The sequence below is a fragment of the Symphalangus syndactylus genome, chromosome 2 (assembly GCF_028878055.3).
Source record: "Symphalangus syndactylus isolate Jambi chromosome 2, NHGRI_mSymSyn1-v2.1_pri, whole genome shotgun sequence".
In the NCBI taxonomy this organism is placed as follows: domain Eukaryota; kingdom Metazoa; phylum Chordata; class Mammalia; order Primates; family Hylobatidae; genus Symphalangus; species Symphalangus syndactylus.
Window position 1 is genome coordinate 144,222,177 of NC_072424.2, and position 24,873 is coordinate 144,247,049.

At 48.1% G+C, this 24,873-nt stretch overlaps 1 protein-coding gene across 6 annotated transcripts in view; it reads right to left on the minus strand.

The window, feature by feature from the left end:
- RPS6KA2 (ribosomal protein S6 kinase A2) overlaps positions 1–24,873 on the minus strand; it is a 451,644-nt gene that overhangs the window by 349,062 nt on the left and 77,709 nt on the right. For 4 of the 6 annotated variants that reach the window (XM_063623636.1, XM_055269515.2, XM_055269511.2 and 1 more), the window contains one exon: positions 10,093–10,143. The exons of the other annotated variants lie outside the window; for them this stretch is intronic. Coding sequence is in view for 3 of the 4 variants with exons in the window: in XM_055269515.2 (XP_055125490.2) it covers positions 10,093–10,143 (51 nt within the window). In the remaining variant the exon portion in view is untranslated. The remainder of the gene's footprint in view (positions 1–10,092; positions 10,144–24,873) is intronic. 6 annotated transcript variants of the gene reach the window in all.

The following is a 24,873-nucleotide window of genomic DNA, read 5'->3' on the forward strand; positions in this document are numbered from 1 at the left end:
GAGAATCGGATGGGGGAAATGGAGACGCAAAGAGTCTGAACAATCCTCACCTACAGTCTTTTGGTTTTTGGTATCTGTATTTACAGTTATCCTAAATGCAATTCAATCCAAACTTCCATAAGAATTAAAAGGAAAATTTCCAGGACTTGGTACTTTTGAAAGTGCATTAGCAAAATAAATCAGGCCTTTGGTCTCTGGCTGTATGGTGGTCACGTGAGAGCTAGTGGGTTTGCAATGGAAACCTTTCATTTTTAATGGCATTTAATTGCAGGTGGATGTGAGTTTGTGAACTGAATGTTGCCGTGGTGATGATGGCAAGAAATTGCCTTTTATTTATTTTTGAGACCAAGTCTTTCTCTGTTGCCCAGGCTGGAGTGCAGTGGTGCGATCTTGGCTCACTGCAACCTCCGCCTCCCGGGTTCAAGCAATTGTTGTACTTTAGCCTCTCAAGTAGCTGGGATGATAGGCATCTGCCACCGCACCCGGCTAAATTTTGTATTTTTTGTAGAGACAGGATTTCACCATGTTGCCCGGGCTGGTCTCAAACTCCTGACTTCAAGTGATCCGCCCGCCTCAGCCTCCCAAAGTGCTGGGATTACAGGCATGAGCCACCACATCTGGCTGCCTTTTATTTTATGCCCTGGGAAATCATCGTAACAATCTCGGCTTACTCATCTACCAAATACATTTTTAAAGACATTATTCTGAAAACATCTCTGGCTAATTGGTGAAAAGCAGCTATTACTGTGTATTGGCTATGGCTTTAAAAGCATTGCTCTTGTTGTCATGTGAGCATCCATCTTCCAGCAGCAGAACCAAAATGCTTACACAATTCAGCCCAAAGAATAAATAACCACGACACAGCAGAAAGCATCTGTTTCGTGCTTCCATTAGACCATCAGCATCTCAGCCTGGAAGCAATATTTTGTGTCTTCCTCTGAAAAACCTAGTAGTTCACTTCCATATCTTTGGACCCATTGAGAATCAGACGGATGATTTTAGCCGGTGTTGAAGACATCACTGGGAGTGAGTTGTACCTTTCCCCTTCCTAGGCCCCGGGGAGATAGGAAGGTGGGACCGCATGGTTGTGTCCTCCCCATTGGGAATGGAGTGGAAGGGAAGTGTCTGCTCGCATTTGAGGCAGTGTTGAAGGCACAAGTTATCCCCTGCACCCCAGTTTCACGGCGAGAACAAAGAGTCCAGGGAGGGTAGAGCTCCAGATGGGGCGGTCTCGTCTCCCAGCCCCCTGGACCCCCCAGAATGTGGCTGAGGATAGCCCTGCCTGTGACCTCATGGGAAAGAAGCCTTGCAGACAGGAGTGAGAAGCAGGCCCTGTCACGTGGAGGCCCTGGTGTCACCACAGAGGTACACGGTCTGTCCCATCTGGACCAAGACAAGTGGCAGAAACCTTAGGTACTGGTTTCACCAAAAGGAAACTGAGGCCCAAAGAGGCCACACATCCCAGGCACTAGGACAGTGGTGTCCCCGCGTCCTCCCCTCCCTCAGTCTCCCCATGTTTTACCACATTCTCCCTCAGATGCAAAACCGAATCATGGCCTCTCTTTACCACTCAGCCATGTCAGCTCAACCTTAGCACCGTTCAAGGCAATTGGTATGCATGTGTGTGTTCATGCAGTGTGCATGTGTGTGTTTGTATGTCTATGTGCATGTGTGTGTGTGTGCATGTTAAACAGAGGAGGGAACATGAAGTTCAAATTCCCCCATGACACCTGGCGTAGTCCCTGGCACATGGAGTGTGTAAAGTCATGTTCTTGAGTGAAAGCATCTTGGGAAACTGGCCTCATTTTCCCTTACGGAGCTGATCTCGAATCACGCAGGATCTCGCACCGGGCTGTAAGCTGGCAGCAGAGTTACAACCTGCTGTGCACCACGGTCCCTGAGAGACTCAGCCTCACATCAAAGTCCTGTTTGCTCCCAGTTCACAGGTAAATAAATCAACAGCTCCAGGAAGAAAGAATAGCACCTTCCCATCCTGTCCACTCCCAGGAAACGACCTTCACTTCTGCCCCGACTTCCAGGAGCCAACAAGGAAAGGGGAGCAAGCCATGAACCTGAGCCTTGCACCATGAGATTTGAGGCCCGTGAGCACCGAGGCTACTGCAGAGCACAGGTGGAAACACAGGTACAGAGGTGACTTTCCGTAGGTCAAAGAAACGGTTTCACGTGCTTCTGTGATAACAGCTGCAAGCATGAATAAAGTTCAGTTTTCTTTGGAAGGCATTGATGGTTTCAGCAGCTCTCCTCAATGCATGGATAGCAAAAATATAGCTACTATAAGGTGGGGTCTGTGACTTATTGTAATTACATTTCAAACAGAGAGTCTTAAGCTAAAAATATTTGGGACCCAGTAACTGAGAAGTCCTCGCAGCAGTATCAGGATCATAGAAGGAACCACGTTTCCTGCCTTACAGGTTCGGTTTCTGGGCTTAGCTGAAGCCTGTTAGATGGCATTCGCTTAGCATGGAAAAAGCAAGGCCAAGAATAATTTTAAATTCTTTTGGAGTCATTAAAGGGTTACATTAAGAAAATGGAAAAATGTTATTCCCACAAAATAAATTGCAAGAGTAAATTATCTTTGATTTCAGCAAATGTCTGCATCATAGAATCACAGTTAAGACCCTAAAGCCACATGGCTCGGTTCAAATCCATGACTCCCCTACTTGGCTGTGTTACCTGGTACAACTTAATTGCCTCCATGCTCTCATCTGTAAAATGGGAGAGAGCGGTAATGAGAATGACTACTTCATCTGGTTGTGAGGGTCAAACGAGGTCGCATTGTAAGGTGCTTAGAACATAGTGAGTATTCTGTAACGATTTACCAAAGAAAAGCAAAGGAAAAACAGGAGTAAGAAAGGGAACCCGGGATTTCCTTGGGGGAACAACCTTGGAAACCAAAAGTTAATTAAGAAAGAGCTGTCAATTTCTTTACCTCCTCCCTGTACAGATAAGAGCATTGAGAAAAGGCATTTTGTAAGTAGTGAGGCACCACACAGATGAACGGCGACCTTGTTAGTTCGCTGTTACAAATCAAGTCCCAAGGGCCCCATGATAATAACCAACTGCAAACGATCCCAGCAAAACCAGAGCTGGGCCTGCCCGTGTACCTCGAGAAAGAGGGCCGCACCCAGCAGTCCTTTAAAGATCGTTTTCAGATCCACGACGGCACGACCGGCCTTGTCTGTGTCCGTCACCAGATGCTGAATTGTGTGGCAGACACAACACTGTCCGTGACCTGCTGTAAAGCAACTTCTGTTAGGGTTCTTGTTGTTCAGCTAGAAAGAACGCGAAGTGTTTGGGGAGTTGTGAGCTTGAGGAATCGCCATGTGCGGGGCTTCTGAGTGCCCTGTGCCTTGCATCGCTGCCGGCTCTGAGAATCACGCGGTGCTGGGACTCCACTCCCACTGGGGAGGGCGTGAGTGAGAGGGCTCAGAGCTCAGAGCTGGGAAGACCCCTGGGATCGCACACCACAGTGTGGTCAGGGTCATTTAAGGCCAGTGACATTTTAGTGATGGGCAGAGGGAAGGACACCAGGGGGCGCGTGAAGAGGAAGACTGTGAGGCGGGAGGAAGGGCGGGAGGCTCTGCCCAGGGTGGCCGAGGAGCAGGTGCTTCCTAAAGGAAGGCGTTGAGAATGGCAAGCTCTGAGGAGGTGCTGGAACGCGGGGATCAGGTGTAACAACACGGGGCCCGCACTTCCCTCCTCACAAGGCAGCTCAATGAAGCCGAAGGAGTGAAATCCAGCCACAGTGAGAAGGCGGGCAGGGGTGGTTTCGGGAAGGCTGGAGGAGGCCAAGCTCCAGGCCTAGGTGGGGAAGCAGAGTGGGGCAAGGAGCAGGGGGTTGGGAAGGGGTCAGGGTCCCTGTCACTGACCACATTGAGTGTGGCTGCACTTCCCCAGGCACAGCCGGGTGCCCTCACTCTGTGAAAAACAAACCAGAAGGAGCCTGCAGCCAGGAGCCCGCAACCCCTGACAACGCGAGGAAGACGTGCTACAGGGACTGGGACAGCGGCCGCCACGGTGACGCCTACAGCCATGCAAGCACCTGTGTAAACACATGCTACAGTCACATGCTACGTATTTCATGCATTTACACACTACACAACGTGTGTGTGTTCACACACATGTGTATCAACACACATATGCAGGAATGACAAAGCACTTCCGCAGCCTTGACGTTCTCTCTACCGAGTTCTGTCCTCTCAACATATGCCCACGAAGGTGGTATGACCTTCCCAAGACCAAATGGCCAACGGGGCGACCCCGCCTGGGTCTCTCAGCTCCAGCCTGGACTTTCTCCTCCCTGCCAGCTCCAGGGCAGGTGGCAGGAGGAACAGCCACCGTGCTGAACAAGGCAGAAGTTAGGCCATGTGAAGAGAGCCACAGCCCTGGAGTGAGCCTCCATGTGGCCGGCCAGCATGGGTAGCGTGTGCAGCATCTCTGGACTCATAAACAGTGCTCCTGACACTGGACTCCACAAAGTCGAGTGCCATGAGAAGCTCCCAGATGTTTCCAGGGCTGCAGGTCAGCAGGTGCGCCCAGCACACCAGCCCTCAATTAGAGGATGCTCCGGGACACGTGGTGATGACCCACGGCCACGAGCACAGCCAGCCCTCCTTAGCTGTGGCCCCTGCACCTGCTCCCATCTCCAAGATCCCTGCTGCCCGCTTAGTGTGGGCTGAAATAGGTTCCTTATTGCACCCACAGCTCAGGGACGGGCACAGTACGCTCCAAGACATAGAGGCTCAATAAATCCTGGAGTAATAACAAGATAACGACTTTGTTTAACTTTTAGTAGATTATAAAGGATAACCATCATTCCCTATAGCTGTTATTTTCTGAGACCTTGATGTAGAAAGTGCTGGCTTAAAGTGGTGTAGAAGGTGTAAGATGTGGAGCTGGCATTTAAAGAAGAGAATTCAAAGAGCATCTTACTTTTTTGAAAGACATGGGGCTAAGCATCACATTTTAGATGCACAACTGAGCAATTTACTTAATTTGTTTTGGGCTTCATCTCCTCATCTGTCAAATGGCAATACTAATAGTAATATAAAGAAACAGTGATTATGAAAAATCTGCTGGGGCAATGGCAGGCACTCAGCGACTACCAGCTTTTCTGAACAGGGGAAGGGAGGTTGAGTATACACTCTCTTCACGCTGACACAGTCCTCCAGCCTGTTACGAACAAAACACTTCCCACTTTCTAGCTCACTGAAGGTCAATATCATAATGGCTGTGATTATGATATGAGAAATTCTCAGGGTAAATTACAAATTCCAAACAAAACATTCCCTTTGGGTAGCCTGAGGTGTATAATTATCATGATGACGTCTTTTGGGTTGCATTGGTAAGTGGCAGTGACTTGTTTGATTAATGGATTGAATATTTCTTTTCATGTCACTGAATAGAGGATACCTTCAATTGGTGAAATTGCCTGAGATACAAGACTTATCCACGTTACTAAACCCAAGATATATTGAATAACTTAAATCTGTACCATATCATCACTCAATGAGTATAGTGCTATTTAAAAATTTTTTAGGATAAGCTGAGCCTTAACTTTAGGCCTATAACTTCAATTATATTTAATTTTCAAATATAATTATTGTACTAGTAATATATATTTCTTTGGAAATTATTTAAAAAATAAAGAAAATAAAAATTACGTATAGCTGTACAACTTAATGAAAAGCCTTGGTAATTTTTGGATTTGTGTGTATGTGTGTTTTCCTTTCAAGCTTTTTCTAAAAATCTTGCCTGTTTCTACGGGAGTTAGGAGGTGGGCTATAGCTGAATATGATAAAACTTTGGATCTACTTTTTTTTCCCCTAAAATTAATGTTTGATTTTTCTCCAGCTATCCCAAAAAGACATTTATAAGTATGACCTCAATCAAAGGATTTTTCTAGCTCAAATTCTAATTCTGACTACAGCACTAGTTTCTGCTGAAGTGCAATGCACAGATTTTGAAAGCCCACCCAGTGTCTCAACTAACTACAGGAATGAAGCGGAATTTGTCTCTTCAGCGGTTGTTTGGGGATGGAACGCAGAAGAGCACAGAGGTTGCGAGGTGCTCATTTTTAGCTGCAGGTATTTCCTTTTGCTGCCACCCCTGTTCTGGAAGCTTTCCTCAGCACCCCACTCGCCCCACAGTGTCTGGACCCAGCTGCTGGCCCTGCAGGCCTAACGTGCCTCTCCTCCCTCACCTTTGTTTACAAGTCCAAGGAATGTGCCTCCCCATCCCCGAACCCTGCTGCACCCAGAAGTCTGCACCAACTCACCTCCAGGAGAGTGAATGAAGGTCCCTTCCGACCTGGGGGCTGCCCTAGCAAAGACGAAGGGCTCAGCTACCTACGGGAAGAGCCAGCTCCACCGGGGAATTTTTGTCTCTGAAAAGAGACTGAAGAACCAGACTTTTGTATTTTATTCCCTAGATTCTGCCCAGTTTTTAATGTAGCCTATCACCTCCCCATGAGCAACGCCATCAAAAAGCAACATACAGCTGCGACTACCATCTCACACGCTTCAGTATGCAAGGCAGAGACCCGGAACGATTTGATGAAAAAGACAGAGGAAAACAGAAAAATCACTCCTCTAGCCAAGACCACAAAGGCCACGCGGATCAATGTGGTCCAGATCAACGCGGTCCAGAGGTGAAAGCGTGGTTAGAGGAGGACAAAAAGGAAGGAGGAGCCAGCTCGCGCTCCCTTCAGGATCCTACTCGGAAAATTAATTTTGTGACTCAGCTAAGGGCTGCTGCTGTCACCCAGGAACCCTTCAGACTGGGCTCCACTTGCCAGCAAGCCTCAAAGGGACCCAGGAAGGGTGAACGTTCGGCTGGAATGTGTGGAGCGTCCACAATGTTCCAGGCTTAGCCCCCGCACTACAGCTCCCTAAGTTGCTTTGTCACCTCATTATTTTATTTGCATATCAGGTTACCTGACAAAAGAACATATTGTTTCCCAAATTATTAAGAACTAAAGACAATACTTCTGCAAACACACACACACACACACGCGCGCGCGCACACACACACACACACCCTGGTGTCAGGCAGCTGGCCGCCACAGAGTGTGTGCGGGGATTGCTAACCACGGCAGAGCCTGCTCTCACTGTTTAGGTGCAAACCTTGGGAGTTTTATTGTTCCGCGACTGTGGAGTCTGCTTCTGCGTCCCCACATGTAAAATCGCTACCTTGGCCACCGCTGCACCATAATAAGAGTGCTCACATTTCTGTCCTTCCAACAGCAGGAAATCTGAGGAACAATTACTTTTTCTTTGTTCAAGTCCCACCCAATCGATAGACGATGGATCAGTGCAGCTCTGTAAAACAGGGCATATGTGTTCACTTCAAAGCCGTAAGAAAAGGGAAGAAAGAGGAGGAAACCCAGAGAGGGCCTCAGCGGGCAGCAGTGGCCCTGGACGAGCTCCCCCCATTCTGGTTGAGGTTGGGTATGGACAAAACAAAATATCCTCCCCTTGGAACTGGAACCTCCTTTGTGTCTTTTCTAAAAGTCATTTTTTTATAAAGGCAAATAAATAAAGAGTGAAATCATGATGGAGAAAGAGGACACACAATTAGCTGTGAAACTAGAGGCACCTTGCAGGACTTATTAGGCAAAATCCATGAAAGACGCTGACTGCTATGTTAGTGCCACCCACGCTTCTGGGACCATCCTGGTGAGCGGCCCAATGTTCCTTAGCCAAGCGGCAGGGGCACCTGCCTCTGCTTCAGAGGCTCAGTCTGGGTTAGGAGTTTCAGCAGGAGACTGGTATAACAATCTGTTGAACATCAACTTTTGTAGAGTCTTTTAAAAAATATGTACAGAGAGAGGTGGGTAGGGAGGGAGAGAGAGAGGAAAACAAAACCAGAATGATTGGCAGAGGGAGAGTTAAAGCCTTCACTTGGCAATCACTGCTGCTTTCCTACCTTGTCAGACTTCTGGGCTGCTCCTGGGTGATGCTGTGTAAGATCTGATTTGCTTTTTTGATCCTGAACCTACGGGTTCCTGCCTATCAAATTCAAGGTGAAACCGGAAACACTGCCAGGAGTTTCACCTGCTCTGGGCCTAAAGGCAGTGGAGGGGATTTTGCTGGCCCTCAGCCCACAGAGACCCTGCGGCCACATGGCGGGGTTCTCCCATGCTTTGACCCTAGGATGTGACTGGACACAGGGTCCTGGCGGAAACAGCCGCTCTCCTGGGAACACTTTCCAGTTCCAACTATGGCACTTACGGTTAATGCCTGTGCCCACCTGGCTGTTGATTTAGGAAGGAACGACTCTCCAAGGGCACCCACACCCTACCCCCTGAACTCAGTGTGCAGCACCCACCAGACCCATGGTTGTGCCATTGGCCCAACGTTCACTGCTATGACCAAGAGAGGAGAAACACCCAGTATTGGAACGCATCATCTTTATTTGGAGTGCCCAGGCTAGGTGTGGATTGGGATGATACAGATAATAATAAAACTTTTTCATCTGCCAAGAAACACAGTTCATCACACATTTGGATAAAGCCACATCAAGTTTCGCTAAGAATCACCAATTACAGCTTGACTCTTTTTTTCTTGGACAGATTATGGACCAGACTGACAAGAGATTATGAGAAAGGAATAGAAGACTGTGTTCCTCCAACCCCAGCAGACCTTGTTTGCTGAGTTGATTTAAGTTAAGATGTAATCCAAACTGGGATTCAGGCATTTGCCTAACCCCTTAGCTGAAATAATCAGAACCAGCTTGAGATTCTGTGTGCCCACCCCTCACCTTTGCACAGCTGCCATCAACCGTACAGTTCAAAACACAAGTTCCACGTCCAATAAGGAAACTCAATTCATGCAAAATGCGTTCAGAACCAGATAGTAGTACCACAACTATGGAAAAAGTAAAACAGTGGAATTCAAATGTCAAGCATTGTGAGCAATGGAATGCAGTAGGGAGCTCTCTCCCAGGATTTGGGACCACCTAAAACCAGGTGGGACTCAGCCTCTCCCATCAGGGACTTGCAGGCCCCAGCAACGGGGCTGAGGAAAGGTGGCCTCATCCGTGTGCAACGCCCTCCCTGGGCAGCTCCGAGGGCCACCCACTGCCCAGCAAGACCCCTGTGGCAGAGCTCATGCTGTTCTCAGAAGACCTTTTTAAACTTATTATTATTATATTTTTGCTTTTTAGCTTCAGGAAAGCTGCCAGAAAATCAGGAGTATTTTTGTTTCACATGAACTACAGCGTAGTTTAAGGTATCAATGTAGATGCACATAAGCTCAACCAGAAACCAACTTCCAATGACCCGTTTGGCACCTACGAGGAGCAGGCCCATCTAGCCTGCTGTGACCGCTTCAGAGGCACGGCCCCAAAGATGATCAATCCCACGGTGTCACAACCACACGTGGCGTGACTACCAACTCACTACATTTCACCTGAGTGTTGCAGCCCAGGGCACTGAAAACAGCCATTAAACCATCTTTAAAAATGTCTTATTAATAAAGGTATTAAAACCAGATAGATGCTTGAAATAGGAGAAATCTACCTCTATCTAAAATTATGTCTTTTAGTCCTAATTCCTAGGAAAGCTGTTGCTGAGCCGCACATACTAGAGTCTGACGGCTGGTCAGCCACCAACCTGCAAACCCCAAGGGCAGACACAGCCCCAGGCAGCTTCCGCACCCCATGTTTGCCTTGCAGTCATGGCCCCCTTCTGCCTCTGGTAATTTCAGCTTATTTTGAAGGCACATCGTAGTTTTAAAAGGAATATTGGACATAAAGTGATGCACAGATTCAGAATCAAACTCAAATCATAATGCATGGCAAGATGACATCCTCAGTTTAGCACGCAAGGCAGCCCCTGCTGTACAAGGACATTACTGCACAAAGCACTCGGATTCCCCACAGGATGCCAAAAAATTCACATTTTCCTGTGGAGTGGTCCAGCCTTCTAAAAGCTCTTCACAGCTTGCCTTGCTGGACTCTGGGCACGGTGAAACAACTCAATAAATTGAAAAAGACTTCATGTTTAACTTAAAAAAAAAAAGTAACTCACATGAGCATGGAAAAAAACAAACCCACAGGAATGCTTCTTACCTCTGCGGATCCAGCTACCTTTGTCTTGGAGGCAGCTGAGTCACTTTTGCCCTGTGAAAATGGAAACGAAGAAAGAATTCCTTTAAGTCACAGGACATATTTACAGTGAGCAAGTTCCTTAGCAAGGGCATTACTACCATACTCACCAGGCCTGGGAGCTTTTTGTTTCTAAACATTAATCTCCACATGATTTTAAATAATTGGAGGAGTTTCTTTCGCGTTCAGGAAGCCCTGTAGTGAAAACCTACGGAAGAAAGGAACTTGCAACTTTTGTGCAACTTTTAAAATTTAGCCAAAGGAAGTGATGGTGTTCCCATCACCAACCTCAAACCTCAACGGAAAGAAAGTCACTCTTTCAAGCTCCAAATGTACAGCATTTATCTTCCGAGGTGCACATCAGTGACAAGCAGGCAAATGCTTTCAGGTGACTCTAAACTCTAGTGTATGGAAGAGGCTCATTCCAGCTATTTTAATCTGTAGATTTCATCTTCACCTGCAATACGCTCGCATACACCTCGTTAAAATTCCACTCATGCTTGGTCCCAGGGCTTAAACCCGGAAGCGCATGTGTCCAGGAGGCCTTTCTTCTTCCCAAGCCTCTTTTTGGCCAGCATGGTTTGGAGGTGACCGGAAGATTTTACTCAGCAACGTGGTTTTAGGACTGTTGAAAGCAGAGACAACGGCTACCCTTACTGCTGCACGTTCAGTAATGTAGGGGCCACATTTCCATTTTCTACTTTCTCCTTTAGCCTTTTCCTGCCACATTTCTCTTCTGTTCTCTGTTCCTTAGCTCATACCCACTGAAATATAAGAGATGAAGGAAGAAGCTAGAATTCAAATGAAATCTCCTTTGCCCCTACTGATGACTGCGGTTCAAGTGTCAGAAGACAGAGCATTGGAATCACCATCTAAATGAAATGAGAAGGCTAACGGGAGATGCCGGCGGCCTCTGCTGCCTCACATGGCCCTCGGTTGTCATGAGTCAGCACAGCTTTGGGGCTGGCTTCTCCCGAGTGTGCCATGAGGAAAGGGGTCCAGCGATTCTGCCCTGAGAGAAACCCCTGCACTGCGGGTGCGCATTCTCACCTCAGCCTACACCGCCTGTCCTCCAACACAGCTGACAAACGGCCGGTTTATCGAGGTGAGAATCATAGCTCTGTGTGTTTATTCTTGTTTTATGTCCCCAACTGGACGGTAATTAATAACTGGCAGGAATACAGTTTCTAATGCTGACTTTGCCACTTGTTTTTGCCATTTATGTACCTGTTTGTATTGTACTGGGCGTGTATGGTGAGCCTATGTGGGGTTTCTACCCAGCAGCCCTTCTCCCCTCCTAGCGAGCGCTCCCTTTCTTTCTATGGGACACTAGCTCCATGGAGTCCAGGTGGGAATGACCCCAGCCCCCCACCACCGGGAGAAACGCCCTAGCAGGGCTCCTGCAGAGCCATCAGCCCCCTTGTCCTGGGATGGCCAGCCTGGCAGATGACCTAAGTCTGGGGTGTGTGCTTGCCCTGCCTTGGAAATGTGCCTGCCTGAGAATGGAGTCGAGCAAGGAGGAAGAGAAGTTCAGCATCCTGCTGACAGCTTTGGACCCTGGGATTCAGACCCACCAGAAACCATCTCTTTTCAATGGTGTGAGCCAACAAATTGCCAATTTTAAGAAGGTTTGATTCTGTTTCTATAACTTGAAAAAGATGGTGAGACCTGATGGAACATAAATGACGCTTTTACAGAAAAATACCTAATAGCATGAAAATCCCAAACGTGCCACAATGTTGTGCCTTCGCCCGTCACCTCATTCCACTCCATGACCTACTCTCAGGGCAACCAGCTTTTCAAAGGAAGTGCCCCACAGATGGCGCTACTAAGCCTGGCCGTCGGGACATACCTGAGACTGTGCATCCAGGGTATGCGGTGCTTGGGGTCCCCCATAAAAAGACACATTACTAAATTTTTCATATTGTCTTGTTTAGAATCACTGCCTGTCTTTCCCTTCTCACTTCCTGGACTCTCTACCTTGCAAACAACATTAAGAATGTTGTCAACTCCCCTGAATTAAACAGGGGAATCTGGAATGACTTGGACATTAAACGAGGATTCTCCAGCCACTCTGCAGCCACGCTATCCCACCCCTTTCTCTTCCTCCTAACTGGCCCCCACACCCATCCTCTCTACACCATGGTCAGCCTGCTGTGCGGGCTCCACGTCTGGGCCAACCCTGTGTGGGCAGAGAACAGGGGCAGCTTCCAGCTCCAGGAGGAAATCCCGGCTCCTCTACTACTCCTTTCCTATCCAGGACACGAGAGGAGAGGACTCCTCTTACAAATCCCATCTCCTCCCCTGGAGCATCTGTGACTGTGCGGGGTGGAGAAGGAGGCAGGGACAGGAGTGAGGAGAGGGGGAAGAGGGGCCACAGGAACGCCCAGTGTGCCCTAATGAGGGGCTTTCCATCACACGGGAGTCAGAGCCCCCACAGGTAATCCTGACTCCTAAAGCAAACCACTTTTCTTTTCTTTTTTTTTTTTTTTTTTGAGGCAGAGTCTCACTGTGTCACCCAGGATGGAGTACAGTAGTGCAGTCTTGGCTCACTGCAACCTCTGCCCCCCAGGTTCCAGTGATTCTCCTGCCTCAGCCTCCTGAGTAGCTGGGATTACAGGCGCCCGCCACCACACCCAGCTAATTTTTGTGTTTTTAGTGGAGACAGGGTTTCACCATTGGCCAGGCTGGTCTGGAACTCCTGACCTCAGGTGATCCATCCGCTTTGGCCTCCCGAAATGCTGGGATTACAGGCGTGAGCCACTGCACCTGGCTGCAATCCGCTATTGTCCCCTTCCTCTTATCTGTCCATCCTGTTGCATACCTGTGACCACATTATCGTCGAAATACATTTAACATGAATTTATTATCATCATGGCTAGCTCCACCAGGAAGAAAAAAAAACTACCGTTGAGATGACATAAAACACTTTGTGCAAATGATCGTCCTCTGGGGTATTCCATGAAGAGGACACTTGTCAAATAGCCAAGCATGCTTGCAGAAAATAAATGGACATGGTCAGACAAATAATTTTGTGTGTTTCATTGATTTGAAATAAACTATCAGAAATTTCTAAACAAATACTCACCAACCTTTTGGAAAACAATATGGATTGAATCTTTTTTTTAAAGTCTAGAAAGTGACCCAGCGTTGTGGGAGAAATGTGAAAGGCAGACATCATTGCTTTCGTGGCACTTGGGGTCGTAGTCTGGATGACCAAGCTTCATTTGATACTCAGGGGTCTTTTACGATTGGACTGTAAGTAAAGCTGACAACAAAATTTTATAACACAAAAGGTGTTCGGCGTGCTCACAGCACCCCTGCTTACCAGATGACAGAATATCTTGAAGATTGTGCACATTCCTCAAAAGACACATTTAGACAGTCATGGTCAGGCAGTTGATAGAATCAATATCAGCTATGAATTTCTCAGTGAAATTGGTGCATGGGATTCTAGAAAATTGGACACTTTCAAGTGGCGATGTGGCTGGAGTGGTGCAGCTGTTTTTACCCAGCGAGCGTCCTAGCATTGGTTATTGTGGGTCTTTGAGAATGCTGTGACTGTCCCTGCTCCTGTTGCACCCATCCCAGCACCACGCGGCTAAGCTCTCCCAAGATGCTACAGCCCATGGTGGGGAGCTCAGCCTCCCTAGCAGCCAGCCAGGGTTTACTTCCTGGCACCAGAACTTAGGCAAGTCATTGGACTCCTCAGCCCCAATTTCCCTGTTTGTACAATTGAGGAAGACAGTTCCTTACACAGGGGTGGTGGGAGAAAGAAATGAGCTGGCCCATATTGGGCTCCCAGCAGACAGTAGCCATCAGTGAACATCAGCATGATGACGATGTGGAGAAAATGAAGGCGTTCCCAGATTACAGCAGCATAAAGGACCCCAAAACATCTCGCCCTTCTTTGAGAATGCCGGCATGTGTGCTTCTTGTCTGTGACCTCTGAGGAGTCGGATCCCCAGGTGCTTCAATAGCTCTGAGCTGTCCTTTGTTTTGGATGAGCCCCATCTTCCAGCTTTTAGGGTTGGGAGGGCAGAGGAGAAACGGCAGGTGGCACTGGGGATATTTTTACACAGGATGATGTGACCTGCCCAGTCTGCACCTGCGCTCAGCATCATCAGAGTTCCGTTTCTTAGACATAATTAGGCTACACAACCGATTTTACCATTTTACCATTTTGAAATCACATGGGAGTTACCAAAATGATTAATTTAAAACGGTTTTACCCAGACTTTGGGGGGCAGTCTTGATTCTTAAATGGCTTTGATGGCTTTGATAAACACCCTGGACCCTTCCTCCAAAAAAATACACACTCATTGAAAGCCCTCCCCCGCACCCCTTTGCACCATGCACAGCCCTCAGGAGCTCCACCTTTGGTTTTGGGGGCGTCTCTTAAGTGCCCAAAAGTTTCCCTCGCAAATTTACACATCTACCACTAGATGGAAGCAGAGGACACAGCAAGGGAGAACACTCGCAGGCGTGTGCAGCCAATGAAATCCTGGAAACTTGTTATATTTTGTTATAACAAACAAAATATAGGCCTTGGTTTTCTTAAATCTTACTGATGTGCTCCTGGAAGAAGAAAAATGCTAATTTACACAGGGTCCACGTTGTAGGAAGGCTGAGTTTGGTTTCCATGACCCCCGACTCTCCATCCGCTGGTGCTCAGCTCTCCCCACACCTGCCGGCTTTATTTGGATTTCCCTCAGCTCTGAAGTGTCAGCTACCTGAGGCTGCAGCATCAGCCAAGAAACCGTCTCTCCTAGACGCTTGCTGGCTTCAGGGCTGCAGCCTGGGGATCTACTCTAGATAAAGCGCGGTGGATACGCACACAGACACATGACGGGGCTGTCCACCCACATGTCTGAGCTCTGGGATTCCATGGCTGCAGCTCGGAACTGCGACGGGGCACAGACTGAGCTCAGGCAAAGGTGCACAGAGAGGACTACTCAACACAAACGATAATGTCCTCGCGATGGAGGAACCACTGTGGACAGTTAGGAAGACAGACACGCGTGGACGGCCAGAACTGGAAGTGACGGTGGGCATTGCTGGCTTTATCTGATCACTGGGAAGGGTGGTCGTGAAAGCCACTGAGGGTGTGTGCCTCTCCCCAGCCACAGCGGTGCTGGAGAGGAGGCCGGGCGCTCACCACTCTTTCCTCTACCATCCGGCTCTGGGAGCCAGGTCCATGCAAAAATACGTGGAGAAAGTACAGCTTAGAGGACTTCTACTTCCAGCAAGACGCCAGGCAGACATGACCCAGAACGATCTCGCTACACCCACTAGAAGTGGTGGATAAAACAGACCAAAAAAAGGCGGTTCAACGAAAAGCTGAGTTGTAAGAAGGAAGGATTAACCCACAGGCTCCAGAAATGAGGAGGACGGAAGAGAGAGAATCGAGTCCCCTCACTGACTCTGAGCCCGTCCTGGGGGCATTTTCAGCTTCTGTAATCTTCCAGGTTAGATTTCTTGTTTTTGTGTTTTAATTTTTTTTATATTGAGGTGAATTTCACATAACAAAATTAATCATTTTAACATGCACAATTAGGTGGCATTTAGCGCATTCACAATGATGTGTCACCAGGTAATTCCCAACATCTGCCTCTTCCACGCCCATGAAGCAGTTGCTCCCCACTCTGCCCTCCCAGACCCTGGCAACCAGCAATCCGTGCCGTCTCTGCGGGTTCACCTGCTCTGGGCATTTGGTATAGACAGAACCGCACAGCGTGGGGTCTTCTGGGTCCGGCTTCTTTTGCTCTGCATGATGTGCTCAGGGTTCGTCCATGTTGCAGGGTGTGTCAACGCTTCCTTCCTTTTTGTGGCTACATAACATGCCGTTGTGTGTTTACACCACAGTTTGTGCGTCCACTCATCCATTGATGGACATGCGGGCTGTCTCCGTCTTTTGGCGACTGTGCATTGTGCTGCTATAAACAAGTGTGTGCGTATTTTTATTTCAGTACCTGTTTTCAACAATCTTGGGTACATACCTAGGAGGGGTCAGCCATAGCCTTTCGTGTGCTTCTCCGACATTGGTAGTTCTCTTTTGGAGAAATGTCTACTTAAGCCCATCGCCGATTTTTTCACTGGGCTGGTGGTCTTTCTGTTGTTCAAGCTTGGGTTTTAACATGCTGGAGATACAGGGAAGGAGGATGGGGAGGCTGTGAGGGGAAGAGCTGGACCTGAGGTTGCTGCGGGAGGCCTGAGCAGGGAGCACAAAGCCTGGACGAAAGCCCAGACCAGCCGAGAAGAGGACGGGAGACATCAAACTCGCCCTGGGCGCAGGTTAACAGTACATGGATTTTACATCTTCTCTGATCATTGAAAATGCCAGGCCTGTGCCTTCCATGAGTTTGGGTGTGAATTCATAATGACAAGGGTGGCTCAGGGGAAGTTTAATGTGACAGCTGGTCTGGTGCCAGGAACATGCCTAAGTCACAAACCCAGAACTCCGCTGAAGGGACCACCTGAAAGGGGACCACAGTGACAGGGAAAGCACACAGAGAGGAAGCGGCCTCTGAGTGCACGCACAGCCAGGAGCCCCAGAACCCAGGCAGCAGGCCACCCTGCGCGATGGGCAGAAGACACACAAAAAGGCAAAACTGGAGCCAAGAATTCCAGAGAACAGATGAACAATATTCGGGAGTATTAAAGAGGTATAGTTAAAAGTTATAAAATCATAAAGAACACAGTAAAAGAAATAAATGTAAACAAGTTGGAAAGAATAAATTAAAACTGCTATGGTTCACAGAGAGTATAAATCTCTACAGAATCCAAGAGAATCTACAGAGAATTTATTAATTTGAATAAGAGGGTATGGAAAGGTTAGGGATGCAAAAGTAATATTCAAAAGCAAACAGTGTTTGCAATCCAGCAGAAAACAATTTTAAATTATAGCGTTTGCAATTGTAAGAGAGAGAAAAGAGAAGAAAAAAAAACCTTATAAGCTATAAAAGATACATCTAACAAAAATGTGTAATGTCTTTACAGAAAAGATGATTAACTTTATTGAAAGATATAAAAGAAGACTAAAGTAAATCTTAATACAGTAAATATGGCAATTTTTCCAAAGTCAATCTATAAATTTAATAAAATCATAATTCAAAAAGGATGATTTTTTTCTGGATTAAATCAAAGTGATTTTGAAGGCTGAAGGACAGCCAACACCATTTTAAAGACACAGAAGCAAAGACAAGCCCTGGCAGGGAGATATCGGTGCTTACGTTAGCGTTAGAGGAACTCAGTGGGTGCCACAGGTGCAGCAGAGCCTGGAGACCTGCCTGCCTCTGTGTGGGGCACACGAAAGGGCAAAGCTGTTAGAGAACAGCAGGGTGAGGTGGCCTCTGCAACAACTGGCGCCGGCCAACTGACTGATCAACCTCATACCATATATATCAATAGGTTCAAGACGTGTTAAAGGCCAGAATGTGAGAAAACCAAACCACAATGTTTAAAAGGGTATCCAGGAGATGATATGGTTGTTTTAACTTGAGCTACTAAGGAATTCTTCAAACAACTCAGAACACCACACATTGTTTTACAAATTGTTTGTTAGGCTGGGCGTGGTGGCTCACGCCTGTAACCTCAGCACTTTCGGAGGCTGAGACGGGTGGATCACCTGAGGTCAGGAGTTCGAGACCAGCCTGGCCAACATGGCGAAACCCCGTCTCTACTAAAAATATAAAAATTAGACGGTTGTGGTGGCACGTGCCTATAGTCCCAGCTACTCAGGAGGCTGAGGCAGGAGAATCTCTTGAATCCGGGAGGCAGAGGTTGCAGTGAGCCAAGATCATTCCATTGCATTCCAGCCCAGGTGACAGGAGTGAAACTCCATCAAAAAAACAACAACAACAAGATTAACCCATTAACTCATGTGTTAATGAGATGCATCCACTCCTGTCAGAGAGCGAGCTCCTGGCTCCTACAAACAGCACCGTAAGTTCCACGCTGCATCTGGCGAGAGCTGGAGAAGCGAAAACTCTGGCCCATTGCTATTGACTACACTGATGCTCTGATACCCCCAGCATTCAGCTGCTTTGGAGAGCAGTTTGTTGACAGCAGATTAACTTGAAAATGCACAAATCTTGTGGCCCGCCGATTTCACACTGACGTGTCTAGACAGGGAGTGTAACTCTGGCACACACTGATGGGGAGACAGGTGCGAGCTTTCTCACTGGCACTGCTTCAAAGATCAAAACATTGAACATAATCTAACGGTTCCTTGGTGGGAGAGTGGAAAAGTAAACTATGGCATTTTTCCTACCGTGATATTCTCTACAGCCCTCAGGATGGTGCAATAGACCTCTGTGATCAGCAGGGGTCAATCCCAAAATTTCCTAAGGAGCTGTTTTTAAAGTAAGCTTCGAAAGCAAAGAGACTGCCTTCCACCCAGTAAAGATTTGAAGCACACCTGTAATTTACAGATGCTGACTCTCATCGACTGAACTGTATCCTCAAAATTCCTGTGTTGAAGCCCTGCCCCTGCATGTGCAGGCTGTGAGTCTGGAAATGCTCAGGGACCCCCGGGCTTCACAAGATGACTGAGACGTTGGAGGAGGGGCCTGGGGGCCTATGCTTGGTGACCCCAACCTTTGGCTGGTGGAATAGGGGAGAGCCCACGGCTAAGGGAGAGGAAGAACCGGTAACCCGTGTGCTGGAGCCACTCCGGGGCCTCAGTCTAGTCAGGATCCAGATCACACAGCCGTGATCGTCCACATCCCGTCCACAGAGCACGGGCTCTGTGTCCTTAGGTGAGCGTCCAGGGTGTTTCCTTTCCATGAGCAGATTTGGCTCAACTCATCCTCCTCTCACCCCAGACTCTCACCAGGCAGAAGAGGAACTGGATGGCCGACTGCAGAAGGGACCCATGAAGTGAGGGCGGCCAAGAGAAATCATGGCAAGGCCAGGGCTAGGGTCACCGACGGCCACTGGAAAAGGACTCACCAAGTCCCTCAGCTCGCTGGAGACAGCCAGTGCTCTCAGTGGCAAACAGTGGGGTGGCAGACTGGGAAGGGGATAGTTGTTTTTTTTTTTTTTTGAGACGGAGTCTTGCTCTGTCACCCAGGCTGGAGTGCAGTGGCGCGATCTCGGCTCACTGCAAGCTCCGCCTCCCGGGTTCACGCCATTCTCCTGCCTCAGCCTCTCCGAGTAGCTGGGACTACAGGCGCCCGCCACTACGCCCGGCTAATTTTTTGTATTTTTAGTAGAGACGGGGTTTCACCGTGGTCTCGATCTCCTGACCTCGTGATCCGCCCGCCTCGTCCTCCCAAATTGCTGGGATTACAAGCGTGAGCGACCGCGCCCGGCCAGGATAGTTTTTTTTAAGTCATCCCAAGGATACCACCACATTTTAAAAAGTGCCAAGATGACAGTGCTCCCCCTTTTCTGTGGGAGCTAGGGAAAGGCCTTCTCTGCTTTTCTTCATGGTGAGGGGCCTTGCTAATTTCTCGGGCAAGGGGATGGCTCACAGCAGGAGAAGTGCTCCTTGGCAAGCAATGAGTAGAGTCACCGTGACCAAGAACAGCATAGTTCTAGGCTGCATCACGTACCCCAAAATCCATGCATTGAAGTCCAGCCCCCAGTGCCTGGGAATGTGTCCTGATTGGGGAAAGGGCCATTGCAGCTGGGCTTAGCTGAGAGGCGGTCACCTCGGAGTATGTGGGCCTAGTCCAATATGATGGTGTCCTCAGAGGCACAGAGACAGGTGCATGGGGGACGATGGCCACCTGGCCATGGGGAGAGAGATGGGGAAAGGACCACCAGCAACCATGAAGCCAGAGAGAGGCCTGAGCAGAGCCTCCCTCACAGCCCCAGCGGGAGCCAGGCCTGCGGCACCTGGACCCAGGGCTTCTGGTCTCAGGACTGTGAGGCGACCAACCTCTATTGTTTAAGTAGCCCAGTCTCGGGGCCTTGTTATGGCAGCTCTGGCAAATGCATATACCACAGAAGCCACGATGGGCCCACCCAGAGGAGCTGGAGAACCAGGCGAAAACATCATTCAGTGTTTAACCAAGGGGAGTGGTCAGACTTGAAATATGAGCCAATCCCAGATGTCGAAGATCTCCTGGTGGTCTTTTATGGGCATTTAATATGCTATTTATAGTTTTCATCTGCACCTGTAGAAAATACATAATTTTCTCAAATTGAGACTCAGGGCAAAAAAGTGTGTCTGCAACATTGCAAGTCAGCCTAGTTGGATTACACAGATGTGGCCAGGATTTCAACACTCCCCAGTGGACTAATGCAGAGCCACACTGCAATCAAGTTCATCGCAATCATGACTACTCCGATATTCGGACTCTTCGCTAGCAGAAAGAGACTATTTTACCGACTCCTACTAGAAATTCCAGTTCCTCTCCCAGCCTTTAAAGACTACAGATCTCTCTAAAGAAACAGTATTGCTGGGTTGTAAATAAAACATCACTCCTCTAACAGAAATACAAAACATGTTGGACCTTTTTTCCCTGCTTAAATGTATGAAGGTCATAGCTTTAGAAAGAACAATCAACATATCAGGTTCTTATTAAGCGCATTTAAGACGAAGGTAGGTCATTATCAACTATTTTCACAAAGGAACTAGGAACCATATTTCACTCTTATACAGAAGTTGGCTGTGCATTTTGGGGATTGTTCAAGATGACTTCTTAATGTCAGTGGCTTCTCCCTGTCACTTGGACGCTGTTCTCACACCCCCGGCACGCTCCCAGGACTTGACCCCCTGCTGAAGCAACACAATTGGGGTCACAGCTCCCAGCAGAGGCAGGACTTCGCTCTCTTTGGGTCAGAGGCACCTGGAGGGGCTGCCACAGAACTACATGCACCCACCCAGGTCAGGCAGGTTCACCTGGAGGGGCTGGTCCAGGACTGCATGCACGCACCTAAGTCGGGCAGATGCACCTGGAGGGGCTGCCCTTGGCCTGTATACACTCACCCAGGTCAGGCAGGTGCTTGGTAAACAGGCCCAGCTGCAATTGACAGAGGAGGCCAAGCAAACTAGGAACCTTCCTGAGGACAGATGATGGAGCTAGGAGATGGCATCTCTGAGATGCAGCAGGGACTTGCACCAGGAGCCAGGAGCCAGGCAGATGGAGAAGCAGGCATGGTTTACAGTCCAGAAGGCAATGCTTCTCCCTCAGAGCTGAGTACGGGCAGAGTGTCCCAACCACCAGTGGCGACATTCTGAGTGGATGACTCTGTCGTGGGGCCTGTCCTGTGCATGCTAGGATGTTCAGCAGTATATCTGGCCTTGACCCACTAGTGGCCAGTATCATATCCCCCTGGACAGCCCAAGTTATGAAAACCAAAAATATCTCTAGAGGCCAGGCATGGTGACTCACACCTGTAATCCCAGCACTTTGGGAGGCCAAGGTGGGCGGATCATCTTGAGGTCAGGAGTTTGAGACCAGCCTGGCTAACATGGTGAAACCCTGTTTCTACTAAAAATACAAAAAATTAGCCAGGTATAGTGGTGGGTGCCTGTAATCCCTGCTACTCAAGAGATTGAGGCACAAGAATTGCTTGAGCCTGGGAGGAGGAGGTTGCAGTGAGCTGAGATTGCTCCACTACACTCCAGCCTGAGCAACAGAGCAAGACTGTCTCAAAAAACAACCACCACAAAAAAATGTCTCTAGACATTGCCAAATGATGGCCCTGGGTTGGGTGATGCAAAATTACCCCTGGTTCAGAAGCAATTGAGTCTTTAGAAGCACAAGTCCAGCCTGTCTGGGGTCCCGAAGACAAGTCCAGCCTGTCTGGGGTCAGCTATAGGAGAAGACACACCCGTGCACCAGGCTGTTAAACAAGGTCCTAGCTGTGCTCTCAGGACCAATCAGAAGCCAACACTGAAGCAGCAGCACGAGGTTAGAGCCACCAGAAGGAAGCGTGACTCGATCCCGAGGCCCGGATTGCTGAGCTGGGCCTCAAGTCCTCCCTTGGCACCAGCAGAATTACTCGAAAGCCTGTGTCTGCATCTTAGAGGCAGATGGCTACAGCCTGCTCTGGGAGGGAGCCGACGGCCAGGAGAGAGCCAGGGCCCCGCCTGACGTCAGAACTGTCCACCCAGCCCCAGCTCAGCCCGGGTGCAACAGAAGCCAGAAGTGCACCCAAGGTGCAGGCAAGCAGGGATTGTTCAGCACAAATGTACTCGTCGGTTCTAACTTACTCATAAGCTGACTCAGCAGAGTGCTTCTTCCTCTGCTCTGCGTGATCATGGAGGCCACCCCAGGACTTGTGTGACCTCTCTCAGCCAATCACAGGCCTCTGGCCCCAGGATAGCTAACTTGTGTCCACTTGGCTGTGCTGTCGTACCCAGTTGTTTGGTCAAACATGAGTCTAAACTTGCTGCAGGGTATCTTTTAGGTGTTATTATTATTTTTGAGACAGGGCCTCTCTCTGTCACCCAGGCTGGAGCGCAGTGGAGCCTTCACAGCTCACTGCAGCCTCGACCTCCTGGAATCAAGCAATCCTCCCGCCTCAGCCTTCCAGGAGCTGGAACTACAAGCAGGAGCCACGTGATCAACATTGAAATCAGCAGATTTGAGTAAAGTAGATTACCTTCGTAATGTGAGTGGGCCTCGTCGAATCAGTTGAAGGCCTTAATGGAAAAGACTGAGCTACCCTGAAGAGGAAGGAACTCTGTCTTCAGACAGCCTTGAGACTAGAACATCTACTCCCACTAGAATTCCCAGCCTGCTGGTCTGCCCTGTGAACTTGAGACTTGCCTGCCAGCCCCACAATTGTGTGAGCTGATTCCTTAACAAAAGTAAATTGCTGTCTCTCTCTAGATAGACAGATATAGATACAAATGACATAGATATATGCATACATACATATCTAAAACTTCATATATACACATGTACACATATCTAAAACTACATATATACATGTACACATATCTATAACTGCATATATACATGTGCACACCTATGCATAGCTACGTATACACATGTGCACACCTATCTGTAACTACACATATATGTGAACACTTATTTGTAATCACATACGCACATGTGGACACCTATCTAAAACCACATATACACATGGGCACGCCTATCTATAACTACATATATACACGTGCACAGTTACCTGTAACCACATATGCACACGTGTACACCTATCTATACCACATATATACATGTGCACACCTATCTGTAACTATATATATACACACATGCACACTTATCTGTAACCACATATACACATGTGCATACCTATCTATAACCACATACACACAAATGCACACCTATCTGTAACCACATATATGCACATGCACACTTACCTGTAACCACATATACACATGTGCACACCTATCTATAACCACATATATACGCATGCATGCCTATCTGTAACTACATATATGCACATGCACACTTACCTGTAACCACATATATACAAGTGCACAACTATCTGTAACTGCATATATACATGTGCACACCTATGCATAACCACACATATACATGTGCACGCCTATGCATAACCACATATACACATGTGCACACCTGTCTAACTGCACATATACATGTGCACACCTATGCATAACCACATATACACACGTGCACACCTATCTGTAACTACATATGTACATGTGCATACCTATCTGTAACCACACATGTACATGTGCACACCTATGCATAACCATATATGTACTGTTGGAGGCCGGAAAGAGTGAGGGTCGTGATCAACTCAGTAAACCACTGGAGGCTATATGAGTAAGCAGAAAAACTGTTTCTCATAAATGCAGAATGTTGGCAAACTGACAAACTGCCTCTGCCGCCCAGAAGGAATGCTGAGGGCAGTCACGCCCCAAGCACGGCGTTTCTCGTGATTAGCATCTGAAGCCTGTTAGCAATAATATGAACCTGTGATCAATTAAGTAGCTGACCAATCCTTACCTCCTCCTCCCTGCTCTTGTTACCCAATAAATACGAAGGGCTGTGGAAGCTCAGGGGCTGTCTTTGCTCACTAGAAGCAGGGAGCTCTCTTCTTCTTCCCTGGTTCCCTTTCTTTAAAACAGTTTCTTTTGTCTTAAGTTTTCATTTCTACGTTCATCCCTTCATTCAGTCTCATAATGATGGTCTCAAGTAGTAACCCTGGCAGTCAGCCACAATGTACATGTGTACACCTATGCATAACCACATGTACACACGTGCACACCTGTCTAACTACACATATACCTGTGCACACCTATGCATAACCACATATACACATGTGCACACCTATCTATAACTACATATATACCTATGTATGCATGTCTATACATGAGACCAGAGAAGTCCCGGAGTGGTCTCCATGTCTCATCCGGGACAGAGGAAGCATTCTACTGAATAAATTTATGAATAAGTTTGGCTTGATGAGTGCATTTGTGATGAATAATCCCTGTTTGCCTCACTTGGCATGTGCTTCCTGGCTTCTGTTGTGCACGGGCTGGGCTGGGGGTGGGAGGATGGTTCTGATGTCAGGGAAATCCCCAGCCTGCCCTGGCCGTCAGGTCCTTCTTAGAGCAGGTTGTGGCTATTGGTCACTCTCTGTATACACATGTCTGTATATGGGAAAATCTTTCTGTGTTTGTGTCTACCTCTCTGCCTGCATCTTTTTAGATCTGATTCTTTGGAGAGCACTGACTAGTACCATCCCATTTGCTTGTAAAGGCAGTCTCATTCTGAAATAAGACAATCTTCCGAATTCTTGATGTAAGCCTCTGCCTGTCTGGGACATTCCCCGGAAAGCAGGGCAGGGACT